The sequence below is a fragment of the Lissotriton vulgaris genome, unplaced genomic scaffold (assembly GCF_964263255.1).
Source record: "Lissotriton vulgaris unplaced genomic scaffold, aLisVul1.2 SCAFFOLD_2054, whole genome shotgun sequence".
Classification (NCBI taxonomy): domain Eukaryota; kingdom Metazoa; phylum Chordata; class Amphibia; order Caudata; family Salamandridae; genus Lissotriton; species Lissotriton vulgaris.
This window is the reverse complement of record NW_028251103.1, coordinates 182,467-208,576: the sequence shown is the minus strand read 5'-3', so window position 1 is coordinate 208,576 and position 26,110 is coordinate 182,467. Positions and strand designations below refer to the sequence as shown.

Sequence of the window (26,110 nt, the reverse complement as noted above, 5' to 3'; positions counted from 1 at the left end):
CCCATGAATAGGGAGTCCCTTGCTGTGTCCAATGTCGAGGGCAGCGCCCCATCCCTTTCCCTGTCCCCAGAGGAGTGGGTAGATAGGAGGGAAGAAAGGGAGTATCAGCTGGCTTTAGAAAAACTCCAGAAGGAGAGCTATGAGCATATGGAACCTCAGAAATTGGAGTTGGAGCATTGGAAGCTAGCCTTAGAAGAGAAAAAGGCAATATGGGCTTAGGAGGTGAGCCTTAAGGCATTGGGCCTTGAAGAGCAAAAACTAGAGACTGAGAGGGTCTTAGCACAGAAGAGGATGGAGGAGGCTGAGAGGGCCTTCCCCATAGAGAAATTAGCTCTGGAGGGTAGATTATCCCCTGAGCGCAGTTGTAGTTTTCTGCATTCCCCAGTGAGGGTTGAGTCCAGTGATGGCAGCAATATTGAGTCCAGTGCAGAACATCCCATTCCCAGTTCCCAAAGAATTGTACCTTGTTCCCAAGAGGAGGAGTACAGGTTGAAGTTCAGGGACAGTAAGAAACTGTCTCACCAGGATTGGGGGGATTTTGTGGAAGATTGTTATGATGCACTGATGGTTTGGCTGACGGTTAACCCGGAACACGATTTGGATGGAGCAGTGAATATGTTTATCAAAGAGCAGATGCTCAGTCGTTGTTGGCCAGGGTTGCGCCAACACCTGTTGCGGTGTGACTCCTTTTGTCCTTGGGACCTTTTAGAGGAAGCAGACCATTGGAAAGTGCCTGAGGTTCTGAAGAGGCATTGGGGAGTGATCCCAAAAGTAATGGCTCAGGTATCTTCCAGCCCAGAGTGGTGGAAGAGGTTCAGCGTAGCCCAGCTAGGTCCCAGACTAGAAAGAGGGGTGTAGGGGCTCACGTCCTGTCTCAGTGGAGTAGGAGTGAGTGTGGGACTGAATGTTCCCAGGTGCCCGAAACCCAGGCTGAGAACCTGGATGGTTTCTATGGGGAACACCAGGTTGGGGACCTAAGCTGTCCTGTAAGTTCATTTGAGGAGGATCTCCTACTGTCTAGAGAACCTCGAGCGTCTGTAAATAGAGCTCCAGTGGTTCTGGTGTCTGGCGGTTCCGCTCCCGTTGGGAGGGCACAGAATTCTGAATTGAGGGGTGAATGGGGGATGTGTTCCCCAGTGGAAGAACCAGTGGGTCAGGGATTAGCCAGTTGGGCTGAGTTCCCTTGGAGTGACCATGGTGACACCACTTCTGTTCTGGGGGATCTTCGTGCACTGTCAGGTGGACAGGGGACGTGAGATCTGTGCCAGGCAGACGGTCATGCAACATATGAGTCATGTGTTACCCTCGGGGTGTAGTGTGTGAGTCCCCAGAAGTCCTGGACTGCCAGGCAAGTATTCCGCCAAAGGTTTTAGACCCAAGGTTGGGAGGCCAGGTTCAGGATCTGCCTGACCTGGAGGGAGGGACGTCTGTAACCAGTGTCCTGACCGGGTCATCTTCCAGGGGAACTACTCCAGTTGGGCGGGTGCAAAACTCTGGAAGGTGTGCAGAGGGTGGGAGTCCTCGCCTCTGACCCGATGCAACCTGAGGGGTTAAACCCTAGGTTGGGAGACCAGATATGGGAGAGAGGTACTGAACTGCTGAAAGAGTGGTGTTCTATGGGTACCTATCAAAGGAAGAGAGGGCGGCACCCAGGAAGGAGACGTAGGGAAGGAGAGCCTCACCCGTGACTTTTGGTCAGCCTGAGGGTGCAGACCCCAGGTTGGAGGATCAGTGGCAGTCTAGAACTGTCCTGAGGAGAGGAAGAGTGGAGAATGGCTTCTATGTGCTAGGGATTACTACTCCCCACTCTGTGAATGGGCAAGGACCAGTGGCATCTGGGTGGCCTAGGCCCTGGTCCTGGCTGCGGACAGCTGGGGAGTACTAGTGGGGTAGCCCAGTTGCTCCGGACAGATTTTCCAGAAGGAACCACATGGGTTCACCGTGGCGTAGAACAGGTTATCCCTGCAGTTGCGGGCAAACGTCCGTGTTCTATCGCCCCAAACAGGGAAGCCCATCACAGTGGTGATTGGTCTGCCCTGCGTTTTGGCTGGAAGGGGGTTGTGTTGGACTAGGCCCTTCTGGCAAGTTCACCCCTAAGCTTTTTGCCTTTTAATGTAACCTGATTCTAGCAGTTTTTGGCTTTTGCGCACTTTAGCACTGTGTCGCAGTGTAAAGTGCGTGCGCACTCTGAGCGCGTGTGGTGAGATTGGGCTGCCCTCCCATAGGAATGCATGGGGAATATATGTGTCCATGGTAATTCCTTGTGTGAGAGGAGTGCAGCGGCAAGTTTGGTATGTGCAAACTCGTGAGAGTAAATGCTGCGCAATGGTGTGAGCAGATTTAATGTGACTAGTGGAGAAGTGCCACTTTTAGAAGATGGCATTTCGGTGTGCAGTGAATGTGAATTGCCTGTCTGGCTTGTGATTGACAGGGGCTGGCTGGTGTGCCTGGCTCCAGGAGCCAGGATGAGTCTGCCCTGTGGTGAATAGGGAGATCTGCATGTAGATGGGAGGGAGGAGTTGCACCTGGGACCTGAATAGGGCTGTGCATTCTCTCCACAATGCTGGCTCCGCCCCCATGGTGCGTCTGATGTCCCTAGCCTGTCCTGTGAATAGGGAGAGGGGCTGAGGAAACTGAAGTGCTCCAGAACCAGTTGTACCTGGTTCTCCCCTCGCCCTACAGCTTTAGACAAAGGAAATGTGTGTATAAAAAGGGGCTGTAACCCCATGTATTTTGTTCTCTTGATCCTGACTTAAGGGGGGCCTGCTGCTGGGCACCAGGAGGAATCGCCACTAGGGACTGCCTATATGCTGGTTGGCCCTGTGAGCTGGCCCTTGGGCCCAGCCTTTGCCCCCCCCCTACATTCTACAAGACCTTCTTTGGACATTGCTGCCAAGTGCCTGAGAAGAGTTTCGCTTTGGTGCTGAGGAGCGCTGGGTTGCTGCCCCAGGAGGACTTCTGGGGAACTGCAGCATGAAGCTTCACCTTGTAAGATTCCCCCGTGCTCCACTGGTAAAGCTTGAGCCCACCCTGCGCTTTGTGGGGGAGAGTGTGGAAGATTGTCCTAGCGCCTGGAGAGCGCTTCTCTTTTTGACTTGCTGCCATTACTTTATGCATAGCGGTTGCCCACCCCGCGTTATGGCCGCCATCACCTTTATTTAAATAGCGGGTGCCTACCCCGCATATTTGCCATTCTAATTTCCCTAGCGGGTGCCCACCCTGCGAGGGACTTTGCACTTCATAAATACCCCTAGCGGGTACCCACCCCGCCAGGGACTGTGTATTGAAAATCGGGAGCCTACCGCGTATTGCGGCCAGAGAAGCCCGGGACATTCTGAGGGCCGCCTCGCTACCCACGGCAAACTGGAAGTGAAAGGCAGCAAACAGGAAGCAGACGGGGAGCCCACCCCGAGCTCCTGTAGACGGAGGAGGAAGTCCGGTGATGTGACGCGGGGCTCCCGTGTGGAAAGGAGAGCCCTGCATATTGCCAAAAAGAGCCCTAGGCCCTAGAAGGGGGGCCCGGGTGAAGGAGGAGATGCCGCAAGGAGAGCCCAGGTAAATGCTCCCTGCCGCGCTGTGCCGGTGCAAAGCCGGGAGCGAGTGGAGAGCCGCCGGGAGCTGCGAAAGACAGAGCGGTGCGAATTACTGCCCGAGGCCCGGTGAGTGGGGCCTATGGGGAGACAGCCTTGAGGGAAGCTTATTGTGCACAGCATGGTGCCTTGTAAGGCACAAAGCCGGATTCCTTGTTCTTGAGCGGGCTCGCCGTTGCGGGCCGCTCCAACATTGGGGGCACATTTGATTAAAAGTCCCTCGATAGGCACCGTGGTGCCGGTACTTGATCTCCATACACAGCTGCGCCGCAGTTGCGAGCAGCTGCATCATTGGGCCCATTTGTTTTGGAGTCCCAGTCGGGCTTCTAAGGCACAGTGAGTGCCAGTGCTGGTTTCTTCATCAGCTGCACCGCCAGTTAGTGGCAGCGGTAACATTGGGGCATAGTTGATTCTCAGAGTCCCAGAGCGGGGCTCCCATGAGAACAGTGCCCATGCTAATTTTCACAGCTGCCCAGTAAGTAGTGGGCAGCCGCTATGTTTAGGCCTGATCTGTTGCTTTTGCTGCGTGCGCAGCCGGCCTGACATTACTGGACATAGGGCGCAGAGTTCTAAGTTGGCGCAAAAGGTGGTTTGCGCCTGATGTAATGCTGATGGCATAATATGTTTTATGTTGCAGGTTCTACTACTGAGTACAGTGTTTCCCAGTAGTCACTGGTGGTGTTCCACATTGATTGTATGTCCTATGTTTACTGGGGCTCATGCTTTCAGGTATTGCTTAATGTACCTATGCACTAAAATTAAATGTACTTAACCCATGTGTCCTGTGCATCCTGCCTGATACCTATAAATGTGTTTTATGGTTAGGAGGTTGTTTTGCCTAGTATAGTTTATGCTAGTCAGTTTATGTTTCACTGCGTGAGCTATGCCTAAGATGATTAGTATTGCGTAGTGTGTTCCTACCTTTTACCATTGGTTTCTGGTTGTGCTACAATTATTATTTTGTGCTACAATTATTCTTTGTTCTACATCTACTAGTTCTACTAAGTGCTGATTCTGACAGTGGTCCATGTGGCCCTTTCAAGTGTATATAATTCCCTGTAGATATTGCCCAGTGCCAGTTGGCACAGTGTACATTGTGTGAATATGATCTAAAGTGTTTATGGTAATACAAAGGCTATTTTTATATATAACCTTGTGTGGAGTTCCTTTTTGTGGTGTGCCCTGTGTGTTGCTGCTGTGTGTGTGTGTTGTGCAAACGCTTTACACATGGCCTCCGAGATAAGCCTGACTGCTTGTGCCAAGCTACCAAGGGGGTGAGCAGGGGTTATCTTTGGCGTGTAACTCCCTTGCCCTGACTAGAGTGGTGGTCTCTGCCTGGCTTTGGAGCAAGCCTTAGCCAACCAGAGATCCCATTTCTAACAGGCAGGATCTCATGCCATCCATGCTGTAGTTCTCAGGCTCTGCCTTAGCCCCACCCTCCTGACTCATGATTATCCAGGATTGTATGTAAATCAGCGGGAGGGTGCGGGGCTCCTTGGAGCAGAGAATAGCTCTGGTGCTCCCACTTAATGCAATACAGACCTATCCATGCTCAACTTACAATATTTGTTGTGGGCAGGTAGGATGAAGTTTGGAGACACCTATCAAGTGAAAATTACACTTTGATTGCCATCTAGTGTCGAAAATGACATAAGGGAACACACACTCAAAGCCTGCTATGAGAATATGGCCAGGCAGTTAATTGAAATGTTCAACGCTCCGTCCATCATCCCCTTTGATATTGCTTTGTTCGCCCTAAGTTGGCAGGGTATATCCAGACGTGGATCCCTTGCTCACTTTGCCACTGGATTCAAGCTGACCTGGCTGATGACGGCTGAATAGCCAGAAACCAGTCCCAGGATGTTTTTTTCCAGTTCAAGGAAGACATGGCTTGGCAGTTCGGGCTGGACTGTTCCCTTGAGGCACAGGGTCAGACTGATTTGCATATGGCCATGTCTGAACTGGGGTGGTGGAGTGAGCTAAAGAATGATGATGGATTAAACCCAGATCAGTTGACTGGGGGTGAGTGCTTGCAATGTTCAACACTTCGTCCATCATTCCCTTTGGTTTTGCTTAGTTAATTTTATGGTTTCTGTGGGAAGATACATAGCACTGAACGTGCACCAGGTTGTAAATCACAACCTCTGCCAACAAATCTCAATAATCACAGACACCTCCTGACTCGCTTTCACCTTCTTATCTTCCATCGTCTGGGGTCATTTTCGAGGAGGGGAGGGTGGGTTCCCTCACCCGGAAATGCCCATGTGATAATAGGTCAGAACACTCTACCAAGCACATACTTTTTTGCTGGTTTTATCTGCACATAGGACATTTTATCTTAGACCATTTAAAATAAAAAGAAATATTTTTTTATTATTATGAGACCTTCTAGTATTTGTACGACCTGAAAGACAAGGTAGTTCGCCGTTGGGTTGCTATGTTTTTATCTAAGGTACCTCACGATACGGATCACTTGAATACCCTGGAAATTAACTGTACTTAACCCATGTGTCCTATGCGATAATACTCAAAATGCACCGGACTCGTTTTTTTGTCTGCTGAGAGAAGGTATTTGTAACGCACTGAAAGGAAAAGAACCTCGAAAAGTTTAAAAATTAGCAATTTTATTTTAAATTGTAAATTTGGCATTTTTAACGTTTTATTTTACTTCATGTATATGGATGCTTATTTAATAAAGTGAGAAAGAGTTCTCCCTGGTAATTTCAGGTCCCGAGGGGGGAGAGACAAGTCAAGCAAAATAAACAGAGCCTCAGTACGGACCTATATTTCTTTTTAGCATTGAATGAATCTAATCGTTTTTTAAGAGAGATGCCAGAGAGAGAAACTGTAAGGTATTATTCAAAACAAATTTATTAATATTTTCACATTTTTATAAAAAGGATTTTTTAGACACATTTTTTCAACTAAATTGTTCATTATATACTCAGCAAAAAATTGATCAAGTTTAGAAGCATACTTTCATGAAGGAAAAAGCATTACATTAAGAGTGCCCTCTAATAGCAGCTAATCTAAACATTCATACAATCATACTTACATACCAGTCATACTGTGATCTATTCTAAAAGTGACATATCTATCATCACACATACAAAAGACTAATTTATACAAGACAAAAGACTAACACAGTTGGCAATTCTGAGGTGTACTATGCGGAATACTCTTGGGAACCAAGATGGTGTAGTTCTACTAGTTATGATGGAAATAACTAGTTCGTATCCATGACAAATGATGTTAGGCCGACGTACGTTTCGGTGAGAGCCACCTTCCTTAGGGCCAGAGACAACATAAACAGCAATTTATACATAAAGATCATTAAAAAATTGAGGGCATCAGACAATTTTTCTGCAAAGTAAAAAGTACACAAGAAAAAACATGTAAATGTCAATATTTCTATTACTTCTTTATATAACATTCTCAATCCATGGCATCATATATATACACATATCTACATTTTAGAAGTAGCAACTAAGTGCTCATAGCTAACACAAACTCCTTATAAGAAGGTGAAATTGGATAGTCCAGAAAAAGGGGTTCAGCAGTGAGAGGGAAAGAAGTCAGATCCTGGTCATTCCCTTTATATATTATGCACCCAAGAGGTGATATAGTTAAGTGCATGCAGTGCTTATAAGGTATATACTAAGGTGCAGATATGTGGTATTGGCAGCGAGGTGAAAAGAAATTACCAGTGGTGTAATCTTTGTAGTCACTGAATGTATATTGGGGCAGATCCTGGACAGTCTATGGTTTAAGGCAAGAACTGGAAGGCAAAAGAAACTTTCATGAATATCTGTTGGCATAGGGTAGCGTTAAAAAGATGTCATTAAGGTTGCGCTATGTTACCTATGTTGATGGCGCGGGGTCTGCTGGTTAAGGAGACCGAGTTCTCAAAAGGCAGAGAAATTCCGTGAGAATAGGATGTATTCTGTATAAACATTAAACATAACCTATTAAATATTTAGCCATATGTTACACAGCAGATAGATATAGCTGGGTGGGAAGTTTATATTAATGACCTGGTTGTATCTAATTATAGATGTTGGTAAATCCTCTCATTACGCCTTTAATTGTATGCTAAAACAAACACGACAGAGATGCTTTACTCTATTTTATTGCGTTGGGGTAACCAAAAAATCGTTAGTTCTAAAGCGGAGCTTTTCCTAGTGATTCTAAAGGTCAGATTTGTAAGGGGCAAATATAAAGCCTATGTATGTCGTATTGCGGTTAAAGGTTTTACAACATTTATAGGGACAATTTTAATAACTATGAAAAAACATAACACTGATGTTAATGATGCTGCCCATTGCTACTTTAATGCACCAACCGAAGGGTTACTAATCTGTCTTTATTTTAAAGTTGGCATGGTAAATAAATAAGCGGTGCCTGGTTTCAGACTCCTGTTGTCAACAAGGCTTATTTGGGATAGCGGCGATGACGCGCCTCGTGAAATAACAAGACATATACGTCTTCTAGGGCTTCCGTTTTGGTCTTACCTTATGCAAAAACCTTTTCTTGCCGCTACTGTAGGTTCCTAGATTTGTAGCCCAAGGTTGAGAGTATCCGTCACCGAGCCTTTAAGAATAATATGGATTGCCGTAAGAGGCAAGGCTAAATGAGTTCACACAAACGCGAAAGATAATGGCATGAAGTTAAGGTGTGCATTGTGCTTTGGAAAGGCGCAGTTTACATAACGGCAGCCTACGATGACATAAGGATATATTAGCAAAGGGCTGACTGGCAAGTTACATTTAAGAGGGCAAAAATACATAGCGGTTGCAGGCATTTAGTACGGTGTTATAATCTAAGCGTATATAGCCACGAAGGCAAAGCTTGCCTTCAGAACGGTTTCTTACCTCATACATACTCGGCAGTTACCGCGACCGGGGGTTCTTGGGACTGCTCCCAGGGAGAGAGATTTTTTTCAGTGTGGGGAACACTTTTAAACAGCCGGTTCGGTGATTGCAAACAGGTGTAAAAGCATAGGCAGAGAAACAGGTTTCTTGCTCTGCGTTTTTTTAAAAAAAGGGGCATGAACATAGTTTACAGACTAAAGCTGAGTTACCTATACTGTGGCAGCCATATTGGAGCTGGTTTGTGGTTTGAAGCAGTGTAAAAAGAAGTTAAAACACAAAGAGGGATTTCATCGTGTTCTAATTTGCATGGTTAATTTTAAAGAAACTCAGATTTGTGAAAGTTTGCAGTAAGAAAACACCTGCAGTTGGTCCATTTATACACATATGAAATACGTGTATGTATAGTACAGAAAAACAGATGATCGAATTCACTTTGCAGAAACAAGGGTATTGTCAAAGTGTGACTATCCAGGAAATTTCCTCGTTGTGCCCAAAGCGAACACTGTCACATAAATGGATCCAAAAGGTTTCACGTTTTTTGCGAAAGATTGTGGGATCTTTTCCAGGAGGTGTGTGAACATGTTCCAAAATCTGCCACCTCAGATCTTTTTCTTTGTGGCCATATTGGACAAAATGGGGTACCATTGGGGCATTTGTTTTTTGCGTTCTAATTGCAGACTTGTGTTCCGAGAGGCTAATACGGAATTCTCTGGATGTTTCACCTATATACCCTATGTCACACGGACATTTGATAAGGTATATGACATTTTTGGTTCTGCAATTAGTCATTTCTTTTAGTTTTCCTTGCTTTTGACCATAGGTCCATGTTTCACCGGGTATTATCTGGTCACATGCATGGCAATTACCACATCTGTGATTGCCGATTGGTAGTGGGTTTCCATCAATGGTTTTCTGTTTGTTTGTTTCTTTATTTTTCCACCTGCTTTGTACCAGTTTATCTCGCAGATTTTGATTTCTTCTGAAAGCTAGAATGGGTTTGCTCAGTTTATCTTCCTGGTCGTTGGTGTTCAATATCTTCCAGTTGTTGTGGATCACCTTCCTTATTTTGTTATTAATGGTAGAGTGGTTCAGGACACACACAAGTTTTTGTTCATTGGATTTCGGAGTTGGATTTAAAAGGACATCTCTGTTATAATATTTTGCTCTTTTCATTGAGTTACGTATAAGACGCTTGGGATATCCTCTCGCCAATAAACGTTCCGTTAATTGGTTAGCATGTGTCATGAAATCCTTCATAGACGTGCAATTTCTTTTTATTCGTAGGAATTCACCGAACGGTATAGAGTCCTTTTGGCAGTTAGGATGGTAGCTGCCATGTTCCAAGATGGTATTTTTGGCTGTGGGTTTGCGATATAGGTCGACTGCCAGTTCTCCATTTACGTGTCTTATCCATATATCTAAGAATTCCACTTTATCTGAGGAGTAATTTTGGGTGAACTTCAAATTTATGTCCGCCAGATTGAGCCATTCTATGAATTCCTTTAACAGTTCTTCCGTCCCTGACCAAATGAAAAACACATCGTCTATAAATCTGTGCCATCTGGATATGTTCTCAAAAAAGGGCGCGATTTCATTGTAAATATTCTTGAGCTCAAATTCTCCCATATATATGTTAGCTATGCTGGGGGCACAAGAGGCCCCCATACTAACTCCTTTTACTTGATGGTATACCTCATTGCCGAATTCAAAATAGTTGTTTTGTAGAACCATTCTCAAGCAATCTAGAATGAAGGTGTCGGGTCTGGAGCCTGGTGTTCTTGCTAGTAGTTCTGCCACCGATTCCATTGCTTTATCTTGTGGGATATTTGTGTATAGCGATTCTATATCGCATGTCACAAGCAGTTGGGTAGCGCTGTTAAATGGAGAATGTTCAAGGACTTTAATCATGTGCCCAGTGTCCTTGATGTAGGAGGCATATGTGGTGGTGAGGGGGCACAGGAAGGAGTCTAAGTATTTTGAGATGGGTTCCGTGCTGGAATTTATAGAGGCTACTATCGGTCTTAGGGGTGGGTCCATTATGTTCTTATGTGTTTTGGGAACACCGTAGATGGCAGGTACCACTGGGTAGGTATTGATGAGGTAGTCCATCTCTTTCTGGCAGATATGTCCATCTACAAAAGCTTTGGACACCATAGTCTTTATCTCTTCTGACAGATTGGTGAGTGATCGTCTATTTGCTCTTCTATAATGTTCCTCTACTCCTAGCATTTGGTTAATTTTGTCAGCATAATGTATGTATAGCTTTATTTCGAAATATTTCATTTCATAAAAGCATTACAGAGAAAATAAATGCAAGCATAAAACAGTTATACGACAAGCTGACAAAATCACAAAAAAGATGCTTAAAATATGCCACTTAGTTACAACAGTTATTCTAAAAACATTAGTGCAAATACATAGTTAGCAGCTTTAGATGTGTATAATGAGAAGGGGACACGTACAGGGGAGGGCCAGACTACTGGAATACCGGTTGGGATCCTTACTGGAGGACCATTCTCCTCACAGTTCTTATCCTCCATGCCCACCCCAGGAATTTGGCCAGGCCACATGCAAGCAGTGGATGGGAATCTGCTCTTAAAAGCTGTAAGGCCTCCAAATGTGACCGAGTGCCCAGCCTCACGCAGAGCGGTTTCAGCCATCTGCGACGAGGAGCAGCATAGGCTGGGCACTCGAACAATAAATGGGGAATGGATTCGTCCCTGGTTGGGCAGAAAGGGCAAGTTGCTATGGTTTGCCATGGTGGTTTCCATTTGGCTGTCCTTGTGCCTACGGGCAAAACCCCTGCCCTGAATTTAAAATACAGCGCCCTGTCTATTGTGTTCAGAATCACATCAAGGTAGGGTTCTCTGAAGGGACGGCATTTGATGGTCAAGAACTCCTCTGCTGATCGGCACAGATTTGGTTGGGACACTCTCTCACTATCCACCCATGCCCAAAATATTTTCTTCAGCAGCTGTTTAGGGGGTGATGATCTACTAGCCCAAGCGTCCTCCAGGCCTAGAACGCACAAAAGGCGTTTTACTCCAAGGAGCCAGCCAATCTTATTCCAGCCAGGGGTTGAGAGAAGTTCATTTAGCGCATCCACATAGCTTGAGAGTTCAGGAACATTCCATATGCGGGCCCACAAGAGGAGGGGACGTAACTTAGCCTGATCGTCTATGGCTCGTGTTCCTGTATCTAATAATAGGGGTAGGGTGGGAGTGCTGTAGGGGAGCCGCATTAAGTCTTTGTGGAACTTATTCTCCAGATGAGATAGAGTGTCAAATTTCTGGGTGCCCCACAACTCGGCCCCATACAATGCCGCACTCACAGCCTTTGCCTTATAGATGTCAAGTATCACCCCGATTGGTTTGAGGGGTGCGGCGCGGTGTTCTTTTAGGAGGGCGCCTGTGACCCTCCTATGTGTCAAGATGATTTTCTGACGGTGCGCCTTCCAACTCATGGAATCGCAAAGCCTGATTCCTAGATAATCGAATTCCCTGACCCTTTCTAGGGGTACAGCATCTATAGATGGAGGGTGGACTGTTTTCCTGGGGGGATTCAGCACAAGGAACTTGGTTTTGCTGATGTTAATAGCCAAGCCCCTTGTGTCACAAAAGCCCTGGAACCTTGTTAGCAGGGTTTGGAGGCCCTTCAGGGATTTTGAAATCAGCAGGGTATCATCTGCGAACAGGAGCGTTGGTATCTTTCTGCCCGCCAGGGAGGGGGCATCTGCTGGTAGTTGGAGAAGATGCTCAACCACTCCGTTTAGATATAAGGAAAACAGAGTGGGAGCTAGCACACACCCCTGGCGGACGCCCCTGTCAACAGGTATCCGAGGTGTTTTTTGGCCCTGCTGACCCCATCTAATTTGGGCGAAGTTGTTTTCGTGAAATTTCATGGTTAGGGACAGCAGGTATGCGGGCATACCCATGCCCTCAAGTACAGCCCACAGATGGTTGCGTGGAACAAGGTCAAAGGCAGTCCGTAAATCGATAAAGGCGAGATACAGACTGCCCTTGCCCAATGTGACCACTTTCCAATAGAGCATTAGGAAACGGAATGTCTGTTCAATCGTGCCGGTTCCAGATCTGAAACCGGCCTGAAAGTCAGACAGAACCTGCATTTCCTCAGCCCACTGCAGGATCCTGCCCAGAACCACCTTCCCTGCTGCCTTCTGGGTGGAATCAAGCAGGCTTATGGGTCGGTAATTGGCAGGATCATCCCTACAGCCCTTTTTAAAGATGGGGACGACTTCCGCGCCCCTCCAGGAATCCGGGAAATCGCCACCCGCCATTGCCTCATTCAGGAGTTTAGCAATAAGTGGGCTCCAGACCTCAGCATTGTTGCGAAGCAAGTCACCGGGGACTCCATCTGGGCCTGCCGCCTTGTTGGGGACTATAGACCTAATTGCTCTTTCCACTTCCCTAGAAGAAAAAGTGGGGCCAGGAAGAGAGCTATTAGCTGACACTATATGGCCAAATACCCTGCTTGCCTAGCATTTGGTTAATTTTGTCAGCATAATGATTAGTGTTCATGATTACAATCCCTCCTGCTTTATCACAGGGTTTTATTGTGATATCGTGATTTTCTTGTAACATCTTCAAAGCTAATCTCTCCTCTTTTTCTAAGTTAGTTGGAGGCATAGGGATGTATTTCAAAATTCTCTCTAGTTCATTCAGAACACTTTTTTCAAAAATTGCGACTTCTGGTCCGAGCATGTCCAACGTGGGAGTGAAAGTGGAAGGGGGGCGGCAACCTGATAAGTTCTCTTCTTCTTCTCTTACATCTCTATTGTCAAAAATTTTTTTTCATCTGATCTTCCTGAAAAAGGAAAAAATGTCTTGATGGATGCTTATTTATTCTTTTATATCTTAATTTATAATGATGTGATGATTTTATGGTTTACTGGCATAAACTGAATAACATTAGTCTTGACTTGTTCTGGCCATGTGGTGTAGGAAATGATGATTAGCAAACTGTACTTTGCAAGAAGCAAACTACGCGATAATGGATTTAAATGTGAAAATAAGGGGCATATTATCAACAACTAGCATTATTTATCGCTAAATAAGCTTTGCAAAATTTTTTTTATCGCCGTGCATCGCGGGATGTTATCGCAGAGAAAACGTGCTATTAGCAACGTTTATCTCCAATGCGATAAAATATCCGACGATAGCGGTGAAATGCGTGAATATCGCTGGAAAACCAGTGATATTCAGGCATTAACGCCAATAGGGTCTTAACCTGAATATCCAACTCCCATTGGATAAACAGGGTGAGAAGTGATCTGAGCAGGCGTTAGTTTTCAGCGATATTCGCGCTTAGCTCAAATTTTTTCATCGCTACGCCTGTGTTGATAATAGGCGATAGCGATGTTAGCGACTGTTTTCAGTCGCTAACAGGTTGGGTACACCCACTTTGCATGTCATTAGCAATAAATATCGCTGACTTGCAAAGCGGGCCCCAAACCGCTCGCTATCACCTAAAAGCTGTCGCTAACTGATGTTAGCGACAGCTTGCTAATAGGGCGATGAAATTATCCCTGAAAACGACACCAAAAGCGGCGATAATTTCATTTCGCCTGCCTTGGTAATATGCCCATGAATTCCCTAGAATGACAGTGAGGCGAGACACTCTGCCCAGAAAGACCTTGTGATCCTTGTGCTTCTTTGCTATAAACAGAGTGAGAGAGGACAGGGAGCAGGCGTCGGCTGTGGCAGGGACTTCAGACACGGTTCAATGCCCACCTTAAGCTGATCATCTGGGCAAGCTAAGCCGGGTGTAACGTTATCTCAGCGATAAATTCCGGCGATGCACAGCGATAAAAAAATCGACGCTAAGCCTATTTAGCGATAAATATCGCTACTTGTTGGAAATATGCCACAACATGTGAAATGTGATGGGAGGGTAAAAGAAGTGCTGATGACAGTATTTTCGTTGAAAATGATGCATCAGCGCCACCCAGTGGCATAGACAGGTCTCTGCATCTTCCTCGGTGCTGCAGGAGTGTTCAGTCATAAGGCCTCTTAGTACAAATGTAGGGTCTTGGGAGATGACATCCTGACACCCGCAGGGCTCCGCTTCCGATGTAGGCGCACTCCCCGAAGTCTGTGATTGTACATCTGGGAAGAGAGAGAGTGAGACAGGGTCAGAGTTAGACAGTGTGAGGCTTGAATCTCTACCAAGGGCTTTAAAAAAAAACATTGTACCATGATATCTATAGTGTTGTTTTACTCTTCAGCTATACACAGCAGGTTTGTCAGTAAACATTTGACTATTGTAGTATCAATGCTGGCTCCGCCTGCGGCAATAGGGCCTGTCAAGCGCCTTGTTATATTTCTTAAGACTCGGGCACTCTGCTGAGGGGACCTTTTTCATATTTCTATTGCGCAAACTCGACCCGATGGTAGGCGCAGGGAGATCAAGTGATTTGCCCAGAAGCACAGGATGCCGAGCAGACGCTGAGACTTCAATCCGGTTTACCAGCTCCAAAGTCGGCAGCTCTGGCCGTAAGGCTACATACTCTACCTTGGTGCTGTTCTAGGAGCTTGGGAAGGTATTCCTAGGGCCAGAGGCATTGTGACCTTTGTTTTTCTGTCCAAGATTTAAATCATGTGATGTTTGTGTGGCCCTTCCTACATTCATTGCAACGCAATTGTTAAGACCATTGTTCATAAAGTACAATTTAACTTCCCCAGCAGAAGCTCAATATTGCCTCTTCACCCCTCTAGCCAGAACAGATTGCACACATTTGTTTAAATATTTTAAAATCTTTTTTGAAATGTATTTTGCTTTCTGTAATTTTTAGTATTCACTGTATTTGGCTTGGCATCATAGGGTTCCATTAAAGACAGCATATTCCATAACAAAAGTACTGTATTACTAAGTTTAGCCTGTCGGCGGAAACGTTCTAGAAATACTTCCCAAACCCATCGGGGCGGAGGATTCACGTTCTAAAGTAAGAAAGGTTTGACTCTGGAAAAGAAAATTATCCATTCCAAGCTTTTCTGTTAACTTAAGTAAGTGATTGAGTAGCCATCAAAGGTTTACAAGAGGTCCAAGTAATTGATTGTACGCAACAGATAGTGAGAACACAGCTTCGAGACCTGACATGGGCATTAACGTTGCTAGACAACGCAGCGGAGGTTACAGTAGTGCGGCAAGCACTGCGTCCATATCTGAAGGCAACAGCAACTGACACTTTTATCACAGTGGAGACAGCTGACACTAGAGTGGCTCCCCCTGACAAACTATATGATATAGTACTTTTAATAGAAGGTGACATAGACATATAATTAATGGGATTTTGTGGGAAAATCTGACCTCTACATATCACATTTTGTTAGCTGAGACTGACTGGCCCACGCCTTTCGTTTTAGCCGCTCAGAGGGGGGAGGTGGTAATCCTCCCTAGTTTTTCACACACAGTACCCAAGGACCAGGCACAGAACTTTGCAGAAGAGTGGGCTCTGGTACTTGCACCAGCGTTGTACCATACTCAGGTCGGATTGGATAAACTTTCACCCAGACATGAGATTCCATTGCAGTCTATGCCACAGCCACACCCCAATAATCCATGCAGCGGGAAGCAAAAGCTCCTGTTGCGGAAATCCTTGATCAATTAGAATATCAAGGTGTGATTGAGACATGTGTGTCACCCATGAATAATCCTCTTTTCACTGTAACCAAACCTGATGGGTCGTACCGCCTAGTTTGGATTATCAGCATTTAAACTCTCATTTTCATACATATGAAGTACAGAACACCCATAGTTCTACTCTCATGGACAGTCTCGTGCGTAAAAGGCTGTTTGCATCGAGGGTAACAGACGGGCGAGACTTTTTGGTCTACAATCTGTAGAATACCGAAGGCAAGACACGGATAGAGGCATTTATCTCTACCGCCGTTTACTGAATGAAGTAATGCTCTTCAACTTTATGAAAAACGGGAAATAGGATCATCTTATTTATACTAAAAGGTGGATATTTTATGTAGACTTCTGCGCTGATTACTGAACTCGCCCTTAAATAACTTCCCCGATTTGGCAACAGAGACTTTGTCCTTTGTCAGTTACGACTCTGGTCTTTTGAATCCAATCTTCCTATTCAAATGGCTACGTTATTTCCCTCACACGATACTACGAACTAGGATCCATGAATAAGAACTTGTTTTAACTGTCCCCTGGATAAGTTGACTGTACCGCCTGTAAGAGGTCCTGAGGAAGGTGGCCTTGAGCCGCCGAAACGCGCGTCGACCCAGTGCGGGTTCTCATCCCTGAGACCGATTAGTTGGCATGACTATCCGGCCAATTAATTTCAGTCCTTCCTTTTCCAGACGTTATGGCTGTGAATGGAGTATGTGTATGATAGTGGGAGTTTGAGAGTCTGTGAGTGATTGAGTGTTTGTTTCCAGGGGTTTGTTTATTTATGTAAGGTATTTTGTGTTATTTTTTCTGTATTTTTCACTTTTGTGAATAATGTATGCCTTTATAAATGTGTATTTGTGATGCAATGTCTTTTATAAAATGAAAGTATAAAGATATGTATAAAAGTATCAATAAATTGAAAATTATAATAAAACAAACTTCTTGGTTTTGAAGAAAATTTCCCCAAAAAATATATTATGTATCTGTCACCTTTTTTAAAATTAAGGATGGAATATATACCAGTGTTAAAAGATTATGGCCTTGTTGGAACATTCCCTTTCAGTGTTGTTTCTCTTCTTGCCCCTCTGTTCCTTGGCCACAATTAACTTTTGAGGGGGTCCCATCATTCTTGTTATTAAAGGATAAAAACCACCCGAGAGATTTCCAATGGCTTTTTTAGTCATAACCTGTCCTCTCTTAGTAGTCAATGGACAGCGTTCACTTGTGGCGGCAAACAAAAACAATTTAAAAGACTAGCAATGGGCTATAAAAACAGCCCAGGCGTTTTCTCCACACGTGTCGTCTCTTTGTTAGAAAGCAAAGACCCGGATGTGTACTCGTGCATTGATTATATTTATCTCACGGACAACGAATTATGGCCGTATCTCTGTCGCGTGGACTGCATCATAGTTATGTTTGTGAACTACGGATACAAATTTTACTTTTCAAAATCCCACATCACAGAGTACACAGTGTTGTTCCTGGGCTATGACCTCAACAATGAAGGTTGAGGTCTTGCACCTCACTTCCTGGAGAAATGCACTCATTTACGATCTCCTCCAAAAACTATAATCTTTGCTGGGATTTTCGTATTTCGGGTGTACATACATGTTATGTTATGTTATGTTAACTCCATTTTTTAACCGCACAGCTGCCCCAGCTAAGGGGCGTCCCAGCGCTGCGCCTGGAAAGGAACACAACAGGAACAGAGCAACAGAAGGGATCAGATAGAAGAACATTAACAGCTATTTGGGAAGATATACGTTTTAACAGCTTTCCTAAATGTCAGAAGATCATCAAGTGCACGAACATGGGCAGGAAGAGAGTTCCAAAGTTTGGGGGCAAGCACTCTAAAAGAGCGACCGCCGGACCTACTTCTCAAAAAGCGAGGAACCACGGCTAAATTTTGTCCACAGGAACTCAGCTGACGGGAAGGAATGTAAGGGATAATAAGATGCTCTAGTATCTGAGGAGAAGCAAGTTTCAATATCTTAAAAGAAAGACATAGAGTCTTAAATTCTATCCTCTGAAGCACAGGCAGCCAGTGGAGCTTGAAAATAGTACTTCTAGCAGAACAGAATCTGGGGCGACCGACTAGAGCCCTAGCAGCAGTGTTCTGGACGCGCTGCAATCTCGTAATTTCGGCCTGATTGGCTCCAAGCAACAGCGAGCTCGCATAGTCGAGCCTAGACAGTATAACTGCCTGAATTATCAGTTGTCGAGTCGGAGCATCAAAAAATGTCAACACCGGCCGAAGCCCACGTAAGATACCAAAGCAGGTCGCAGCTACTTTTTTTGTATGGCAGGAAAAACTAAGCATAGAGTCCAGCCAAAAGCCCAGATTTTTCACCTCAACAACCCATTCCCCATTATGCCCAGCGTATCAAGCCGCTATATGCCTTGATACAACAAACTTTTACCAAATCATGCTGGCTGCCTGAACATTCAGGTATTCTGCAATCTTTGCAGTCTGATCTTCTTGAATCTAAATACTTACTGACTCATGATAACCACACTAACCTGGTGATAAGAATTGTGCCAGGTGCCGTGGGTTTCACATACTTGACGTTTAATGAAGGAGACACAGTACCTATTGCTTACAAGTCACACTTGTACACTTTGGCTGAAATGCGATTTTCTTCTGTTGAAAAGCTTTTGACAGATGTACAGATGGCGATTCTGAAAGAGAGAGCGCTGTTACAGGGAAAACGCATGTTGGTTGTTACACCTTATCCTGCACTTGAGGCAGTGACGAAAGCCAGTGTACCAAATTCTAAAGCTTTACATCCTCGTTGGATACAATAGGCCACTTCGCTGACATCTCCGAATGTCACATTTATCTTTGATCCTTCTTTGCAAACACAAGAGTTTTTACAATATGGATTTGTTCATCCTGCTCCTCTGTCCATGCGCCCGCTTGAGGATTACCAATGTATCATTTACATAGACGGATCGGAGCAACCGGTGACAGGATCTAAACATTCTTATTCAGCGGCCTGCACAATCGTGGCTGGTACCATGGTGAATGTAGAATTCAAGTCTGATGTGCACACGCAGACATTAAGGGACTGTACCACCCAGTCGGCAGAGCTACGTGCTCTGGTGCCTGCACTGGAGTTTGCTGATCCTCGTGTGACTACTTTGATTGTAAGTGACTCTTACTACTGTGTCCAATCTTTCAACGACAATTAATTTTTGGGGACTCAAAATGACTATTGTGATTCCAAAGGTAGCACAATTAAGCATAAATTGCTATGGGTTCGAGTCGCAGAACTTAAAGAGAAGTGTGGAGAAGTGTGGCTCACTGGTTAGAGGAGGCAGACCTCAAAGCAGAGGTCAGCCCGGGACCAGGGTTCAATTCCCGGCTCAGCGGGGTTTTGAGTCCTAAAATGTTTTTGGACTTGACAATTTTAGCTCCGGTTCCTACTCGATTCACGGGTTCACACTCTGCGACTCTGGGCAATAGCTTGCTTAAACTCCACAACGGCCCCTCGCGGCAGGATGCCTGGCTTTCACCTTGCGGATACCCTGCCGGGGTTATCTCACAAGGGAATACCAGGACAGGTTCCCTAAGCAAGCGCTTAGAAACCGCTCGGTGATTTGCGCTATATAAATTCCTGTACATTTACATTTACAAGAGCATCTGGCTCTCGTGAGTGTAATTCATACTCTTGGTCACCAGCACGTAGGAGAGCACGCTGTTGGTAGCAGTCTAGCTGATGAGGCAGAAAAGACAGCAGTAGCAACATACTTAGTAACAGCAGTTACAAGGTCCAAAAGTAAGATTGATGATGACATCTTGGCAGCTATTGCTGTTACAGAGAAGGGTGATAATTACCCTAGGGGTTTCCCTTCTAAATTCTCTTATCATTTAAGTCCTGATAAAGGTCCCTATGTGAGAATTAACGACGTTGGTGACACGCTGATTCCCAACGCGGACCGCAGGCTATCCTTAATAACAGCCGCTCATGAAGGCATGGCCTCGGCTCATGCCGGCGTTTCAGCGACTGTCTCTATCTTACAGCAACGTTACTGGTGGCATGGATTATATAAACAAACTTGTGAATACGTCCTCTCTTGTGATATATGTCAGCAGATTAAGCCTTTGACTGCAGCACGGTGCCACAAACTCAGCTGTACATATCTAATAGACCACTTGGTTGTGTTTACTTAGCTCACTGCGGTCCTTTGTCTTCTGATACAGCATATAAGTATATCTTAGTTGCAGTGGATTCATGCTCACGTTTTCTATGGTTTCGGCCACAAAGGAGTGCTGATGCTCGAACTTTCATCACAGATTTGTGTGTCTTTGTGGGAATTTTAGCATGTGGCACCTTCCATTCTGATCAGGGTCCAGGGTTTGCCTATAAGGCTTACAAGGAAGCTATGGGGTCTTTGAGGGTGCAGGTCAAATTTTCGTCTCCATACTGGCCTGAGGGCAATTCTGTTGTGAAGCGAATAAACCTTGGCTTTAAGCAATCCTTGACAGCTAGAGTTTTAGGTACTGGCAGTAACTGGTTTGCCCATTTGTATAGCGTACAACGTGCACTTCATAATCTCCCTAGAAGATCTCTGGGTGGGCGGACCCCATAGGAACTGCTCTTTGGCATACAAATGTTTGTCCAGGACCTTGATGGTCTAGACATGGTGGCGACAGCCGTACCCTTTGACATAGATAATCATTCTGCTTTGTTACAGAACCTACAAATCGAGACAGTCTTGCAAAGGAACACTTGCCCTCCACATCTGGAGCTGAAGCTGCTCTACAAATTCCGGTAGTTGGCTGGCTAACTCGAGTCGGTGACCTAGTCCGTGAGAAGGTGGAGAATAAGAAGGAGTTTGGTCCCTCTTATCGTGCACCAGTTCCAGTGCTTGGCGTGCAGGGCATATGAACAGTCATTTTACCATAATTTCCTGGTCGCAGGGATAACCGGTACATCTCCATTGAAAGTGTCAAACTACAACGAGTGGCCAATTCTTCTTAGTATGACTTCTGCGGTCTCTTGTCCAGCGATACTGAGAAATTCTGATATGCCCTCGGCTAACACCAACAGGACTGACATTGCCATAGAGATGTCCATAGTTACTAATCCGCTATTAAATCCACCATCTGGTGATCCAAATGATGATATAGAATACACCTATCCCACAGATGTGTCATTGCCTGGTGTGCAGACAAATGCAGTTGACCAGGGACGTTTTTCATTTGACTCTGACTTCATTACATTGAGTGTACCATCGAGGTGTTCGATTTTTGTTAATTGGTTTAAAAGCCATTTTTTAGTTCCACCTTGGACTTACATCTGGTTGGTTCTCATCTCCATTTTTTGTTCATGTCGATTGGATTTGTGATGGTATTTTTTCGTCTAGTCAATGGACACTACATAACTGAATGACCGAAAATTAGGTTAATTGATGGAAATTCGGCCCTACACTCCGCATCACACATCATGAAATGGGACCAGACTTTTGTCAACATCACTGCCTGGCCTGTGTTAGATGGGATTGTATGGGATGCTGTAAAAGTTCAAATTCATGGACCCACAGAGGTGCTTAATGTTCCAAATGTACTTCGTGTTTCAATGGGGGATGTTGTGAAACAAAACATACGCTCTGATGACTGGGATGTCCAAGCCGTTGAAGCTCTTTTTTCTGATTTGAAACATTATGCTGCTTTTGAAGCTGAAGATTTATATTTAGACTCCACAAACTACACAGATTTGTTTTCCTATCAACTATGGCCATCATTTTCTGCATAAGGCTAATACATTTAGAAATGTGGTTAATTACACCCAATCTGAACATTGTCCTATTCCCATAGAAGGCAGCTCCCCTACTCTTTTGAAAACATTTACATATTTCACTGACTTTGATCGATCTAACCCTAGTTTCTTTTATTTTAAATTAAGTTCTAAATTGAATTCTAAAGTGAGGCTTACTCACACAAAATTGCTGTATTCCAAATCTTTTATGGATCAGTTAGCTGTAGGTGGCTATGAGCTATGGAAAGATACAATTGATCTTAAATCTGTTTGGGGTTGTAAACCTTGGCATGTGCAAGGCACTGAAGCTTTGCACCATGCATGTCTTATTCTGAGCCACATGTATAGTACGATTTCTCAAAAAACATGTCTGGGCTTGGCCACTTCAAAACACATGAATGCCCCTAAAATTCCTAATCTGCATGCTTACCTTAAATGGGACAATCATACCAATATGTCCCTTGATGAGTTGCAATCTTTAATTTCAAACTCCTCATTTAATATTTTGTCCATGGACCCTTAAGGCTGGCTGTTATGGCAAACAAGTTCTGATTCTTGTCAACAATGCTTTCTGGGTCTGGCCTCTGGCTTCACACAGGACAGAACGGATCCCCGTTTTGAAAATTCCCATTCAGTTACTACCTATTCAGTGGGGAAATAATGTAAAAATTGGCTGAAATATTCCACCCTAGTGTCTGTTAAGCATCATTTATCTTTATTAACTGACAATGTTGATTTGACTGATTTTGTTAAAGGTCCCGTGGGTGGCAGATCCAAGAGATATATATATATGCTGTTTACAATGAAGTTTAAAAACTGTTGCAAATTGAAGCGGCTACCCGTTTAAGAGCAATAGACTAGGCAAATTTAGAAAAAGTGCTTGCTGTCTTTGATAATAGCATTAATACGATTTCCTTCAGGATTTATACGTTGGATAACATTGTGTCATCTGTTATGGATATTGTGCAGGATGAAGTATCTGTTTTGTACCATGGTCAAAATCTGTTGCGTTCCATAATGCAGTTTGCTTGGACTTTACAAACTTTAAAATCAGGGAAAGTGCCTTGGGACTACATGAATACTTCATCATTGTTTTTACCTTTTTTAATTTAACAGAAACACAATAGTTCATGTCCATGAAGGATGCAGCATATTCTCTATTTCATATTGAAAAATTGGAACCGTTACCATTTTCTGTAGCTGAATCAAATTCTGCGGTATGGCTCATCCATAGGTTAATAACACAGCCTTTTCCTTTGTTTAAATTTAGTTCATGATGAAACACTATGCCATGGGTAGGTATGAACCACTAGGTGCCGTCTTTCTCCATGAAGTTTGATCTCTGCCCTTCTCATACAGACATCTGAGAGATGGCAAAGAGAATTACTTAAAGGGGGAAGAGTGCACTTCCACTACTGATCACTCACTCGTGTGTAAGAATATACAATTGCACGGCGCCTGTAACATGCAGGCTCTGAATTTAGCTTGCATTTTAAAAGGAAATCCAGTGACAGCTATCATGCCGACTTTCACGTTGTAAGCTAACGGTAGCTATTTACTTTTAAATAATGAAGCTTGCGGTGGGAAATTGGCTGGGGTTCCTTACATCGTCACTCTCTCACAGCGTGTAGTTTGCTGTAAAAATTTGCTTTTGCCGCCCCCGCATGGAAAGCTTGATATCTCCATTTGGCCTTCAATTCTGACCCTGAAAGCAGAGTTCAACAAGTTAAACAAAATAAGGGCTCTATTGTCCCAGAAAGAAGTCCCTCTTACTTCTTCTTGTGAAACATTTGTCCTTCATGTTGCTAACACGCGTACTGAGGTACATGCACTTTTAAATACGGATCTCCCACTTCATTGTGGCGCTTTGATCCACACTATCTTTAATGTCTCTACTCCTATAGGCTAGGCCCATTATTTAACAAGCACTGGCGTTGCCAATAGGTCTCACAGTAGGAAAGATGGAGGTATTGGTTTTGTAAATGACAAAGCCCTTTATGTTTTTAAAATGAAAACAAAAATAAAAGGCATTGTTATTTACAATTGTAATAGCTCAAACTCTCGTGAATGCGAGACCTATTGCATTGCAAATGCTTGTTTGTTTTTTGTTTTAATGCCTGCTTTGTCCTGTGGACCATAGAATTAGTGAGTACTTAAAAGATAATGAATATTATTGTTATCACAATACATTTCAGCATGCAATACCACTACAAAATACCTATGTAAAATCTAGGGTATAACAAGGCTTTCCTGTAGTGTCGGGGAGCACATCACTTGACCCTTGATGGTGCTATAGGAGTTAATGTCTATGATGGCAGAGGCAACCAATGAAACGGGGGTAAAAAGTTCCTTAGAATAAAATCACTGGTTATAGGCAAAGAAATGTGATGAAGCGTCATTACCATATAGTTTCATATTGAGATGCTGAACTAAAATTAGATGGTGCTATCAGGCAGGCTTGCAAGCTGGAAATGGGTTCCACTAAAAACAAGACCAAATGTTATGTAGGCAAGGGGGGCCTGGGGAGAGCGCAATGGGGGTGGGCAGGGGAAGCAGATGCGAGTCACGGCCTGCGGCCTTGATGGAGAGGGAGGGGGTGGTGATTAGGGGGGAGAAGAAGGGAGGCCGTCCGAGCGCACGCTCGGAAAGCCTGTGGGAGGGATGGTTTGATGAACATCGATAAAATTCCTGCAAGCAGCCACGAGGAAGCAGCACAAGTTTTAAGAGGCACACATGATTTAATAATAACTGTGTGTGTGTGTTTGTGTGTGTGTGTGTAGGGAGGGGAGAGGGGGTGGGAGGGGGGTTAGTGGCAGATGCAAAGATCAGTGCTTTGTTAGGAGTGAAGTGCATGACCTGGGGCCTGTGGATTAATCCCTCCATGCCAGTAATCTGTGCTCGCCTTCGTGATCGCAGGTTAAAGTCATGGTGGTGCCACTCAGCCTTTCATTGTTCCGAGGTCGATGAAATGAGTTCCATTGACAACAATAAACATCTGTAATTCAGCTCCAATGTATATGTGCTTTATAAATGCACGTTGTGCACAATAGCAGCACGTTGTGTGTACTGAGTGCCGATGTGAGTGTGGTGCGTCAGCAGAGCTTTGCCTAATGTTCCTCAGGATTAAAGTACATCGGAGACATTTATGTGAGCGTTGGTCCTGGGTGTCTGCTGCGCCTTCTGATTCTTGCATGGCAGCGTGGGTGGGGAACAGCATCGGTCCCGTGTTTCTTCTGTGTGTCTCAGGAAGGAGGTTCCTCATCAGAGCCGTGTGTAGATCAGGAGTGAGGTGCCCTGGCAGAGTTCAGGTTCCTGAAGAGTGACCGCTGTGGAGCCAGTGCCTTGCCAGGACTTTGCGTTGTCCCAGTTTTTAACTATAAAAAGGTCTGTTGCGGTTAGGGACTGGGTGTATTGGCTGCGCTGTTTGGGCTGCAGATGTGAAACAGCACTGGTTTTTGTAAGTGAGGGTGGAGGTGTAGTGACCCAGCTACGGGTGGGGTCTGATACTCAATTTGTGGATTGTTGCCTGAAGACCATCCTGGAAAACCCTGGGCAGAACTGGAAGTGGTCCACAGTACTGGAATAATTGGCGATACAGACATTAAGGGCTGATTTACATTGGTAGAGCTTTATGGGTATTGTAGTACTGGAACACACATACATAGCATGTGCATTCCTAAAGCACACGTTCACTCAGAAGGGTATCTTCACGCTGAATTTCTGATGTTTGTTGTTAACCAACTCAGTGGTACTTATTTTATCTACCTCAGAAGGATGAAAGGGTGAGTGGACCCACCAATATTTGAACCTGTGACCATGAGTTGAACACAGGGCGCTACAGTGGTTGCATTCGTCCACTGAACCACAAGACTCGGCATAGCAGGGTCGAAAACCAGGTTATGAAGTAGCAGGGCAAAGCCTGTGAAAAAGGACAGAACCGGTGAGAAATGTGAGACAGGGGATGGCATGTGAGAAAGTACAAGGAGATCAGCGAGAAAGACGGGAGCTGAGATAAAGGAGGAGAAGAGGGTTAAAGAATACCTCAAGGGATGACAGATACTCCAGCACAAGACCAAATGTTATGTCGGCAAGGGGGGCCTGGGGAGAGCGCAACGGGGGTGGGCAGGAGAAGCAGATGCGAGTCACGGCCTGCGGCCGTGATGGAGAGGGAGGGGGGGTGATTAGGGGGGAGGAGAAGGGAGGCCGGCCGAGCGCACGCTGGGGAAGCCTGTGGGAGGGA

At 44.9% G+C, this 26,110-nt stretch overlaps 1 protein-coding gene across 2 annotated transcripts in view; it reads right to left on the bottom strand.

Annotated features, from left to right (window-relative positions):
* Positions 1–6,197: 6,197 nt before the first annotated feature.
* LOC147663026 (C-type lectin domain family 2 member L-like) overlaps positions 6,198–26,110 on the bottom strand; it is a 104,903-nt gene continuing 84,990 nt past the window's right edge. Inside the window, exons 6-8 of one of the 2 annotated variants that reach the window (XM_086950721.1) lie at positions 14,212–14,586; positions 13,317–13,946; positions 6,198–6,274 (exon numbers count right to left, since the gene is read on the bottom strand). In XM_086950721.1, coding sequence (XP_086806847.1) covers positions 14,475–14,586 — 112 coding nt within the window. In that variant the 3' untranslated portion in view covers positions 6,198–6,274; positions 13,317–13,946; positions 14,212–14,474. The remainder of the gene's footprint in view (positions 6,275–13,316; positions 13,947–14,211; positions 14,587–26,110) is intronic. The other variant, XM_086950720.1, reaches the window with a different exon arrangement.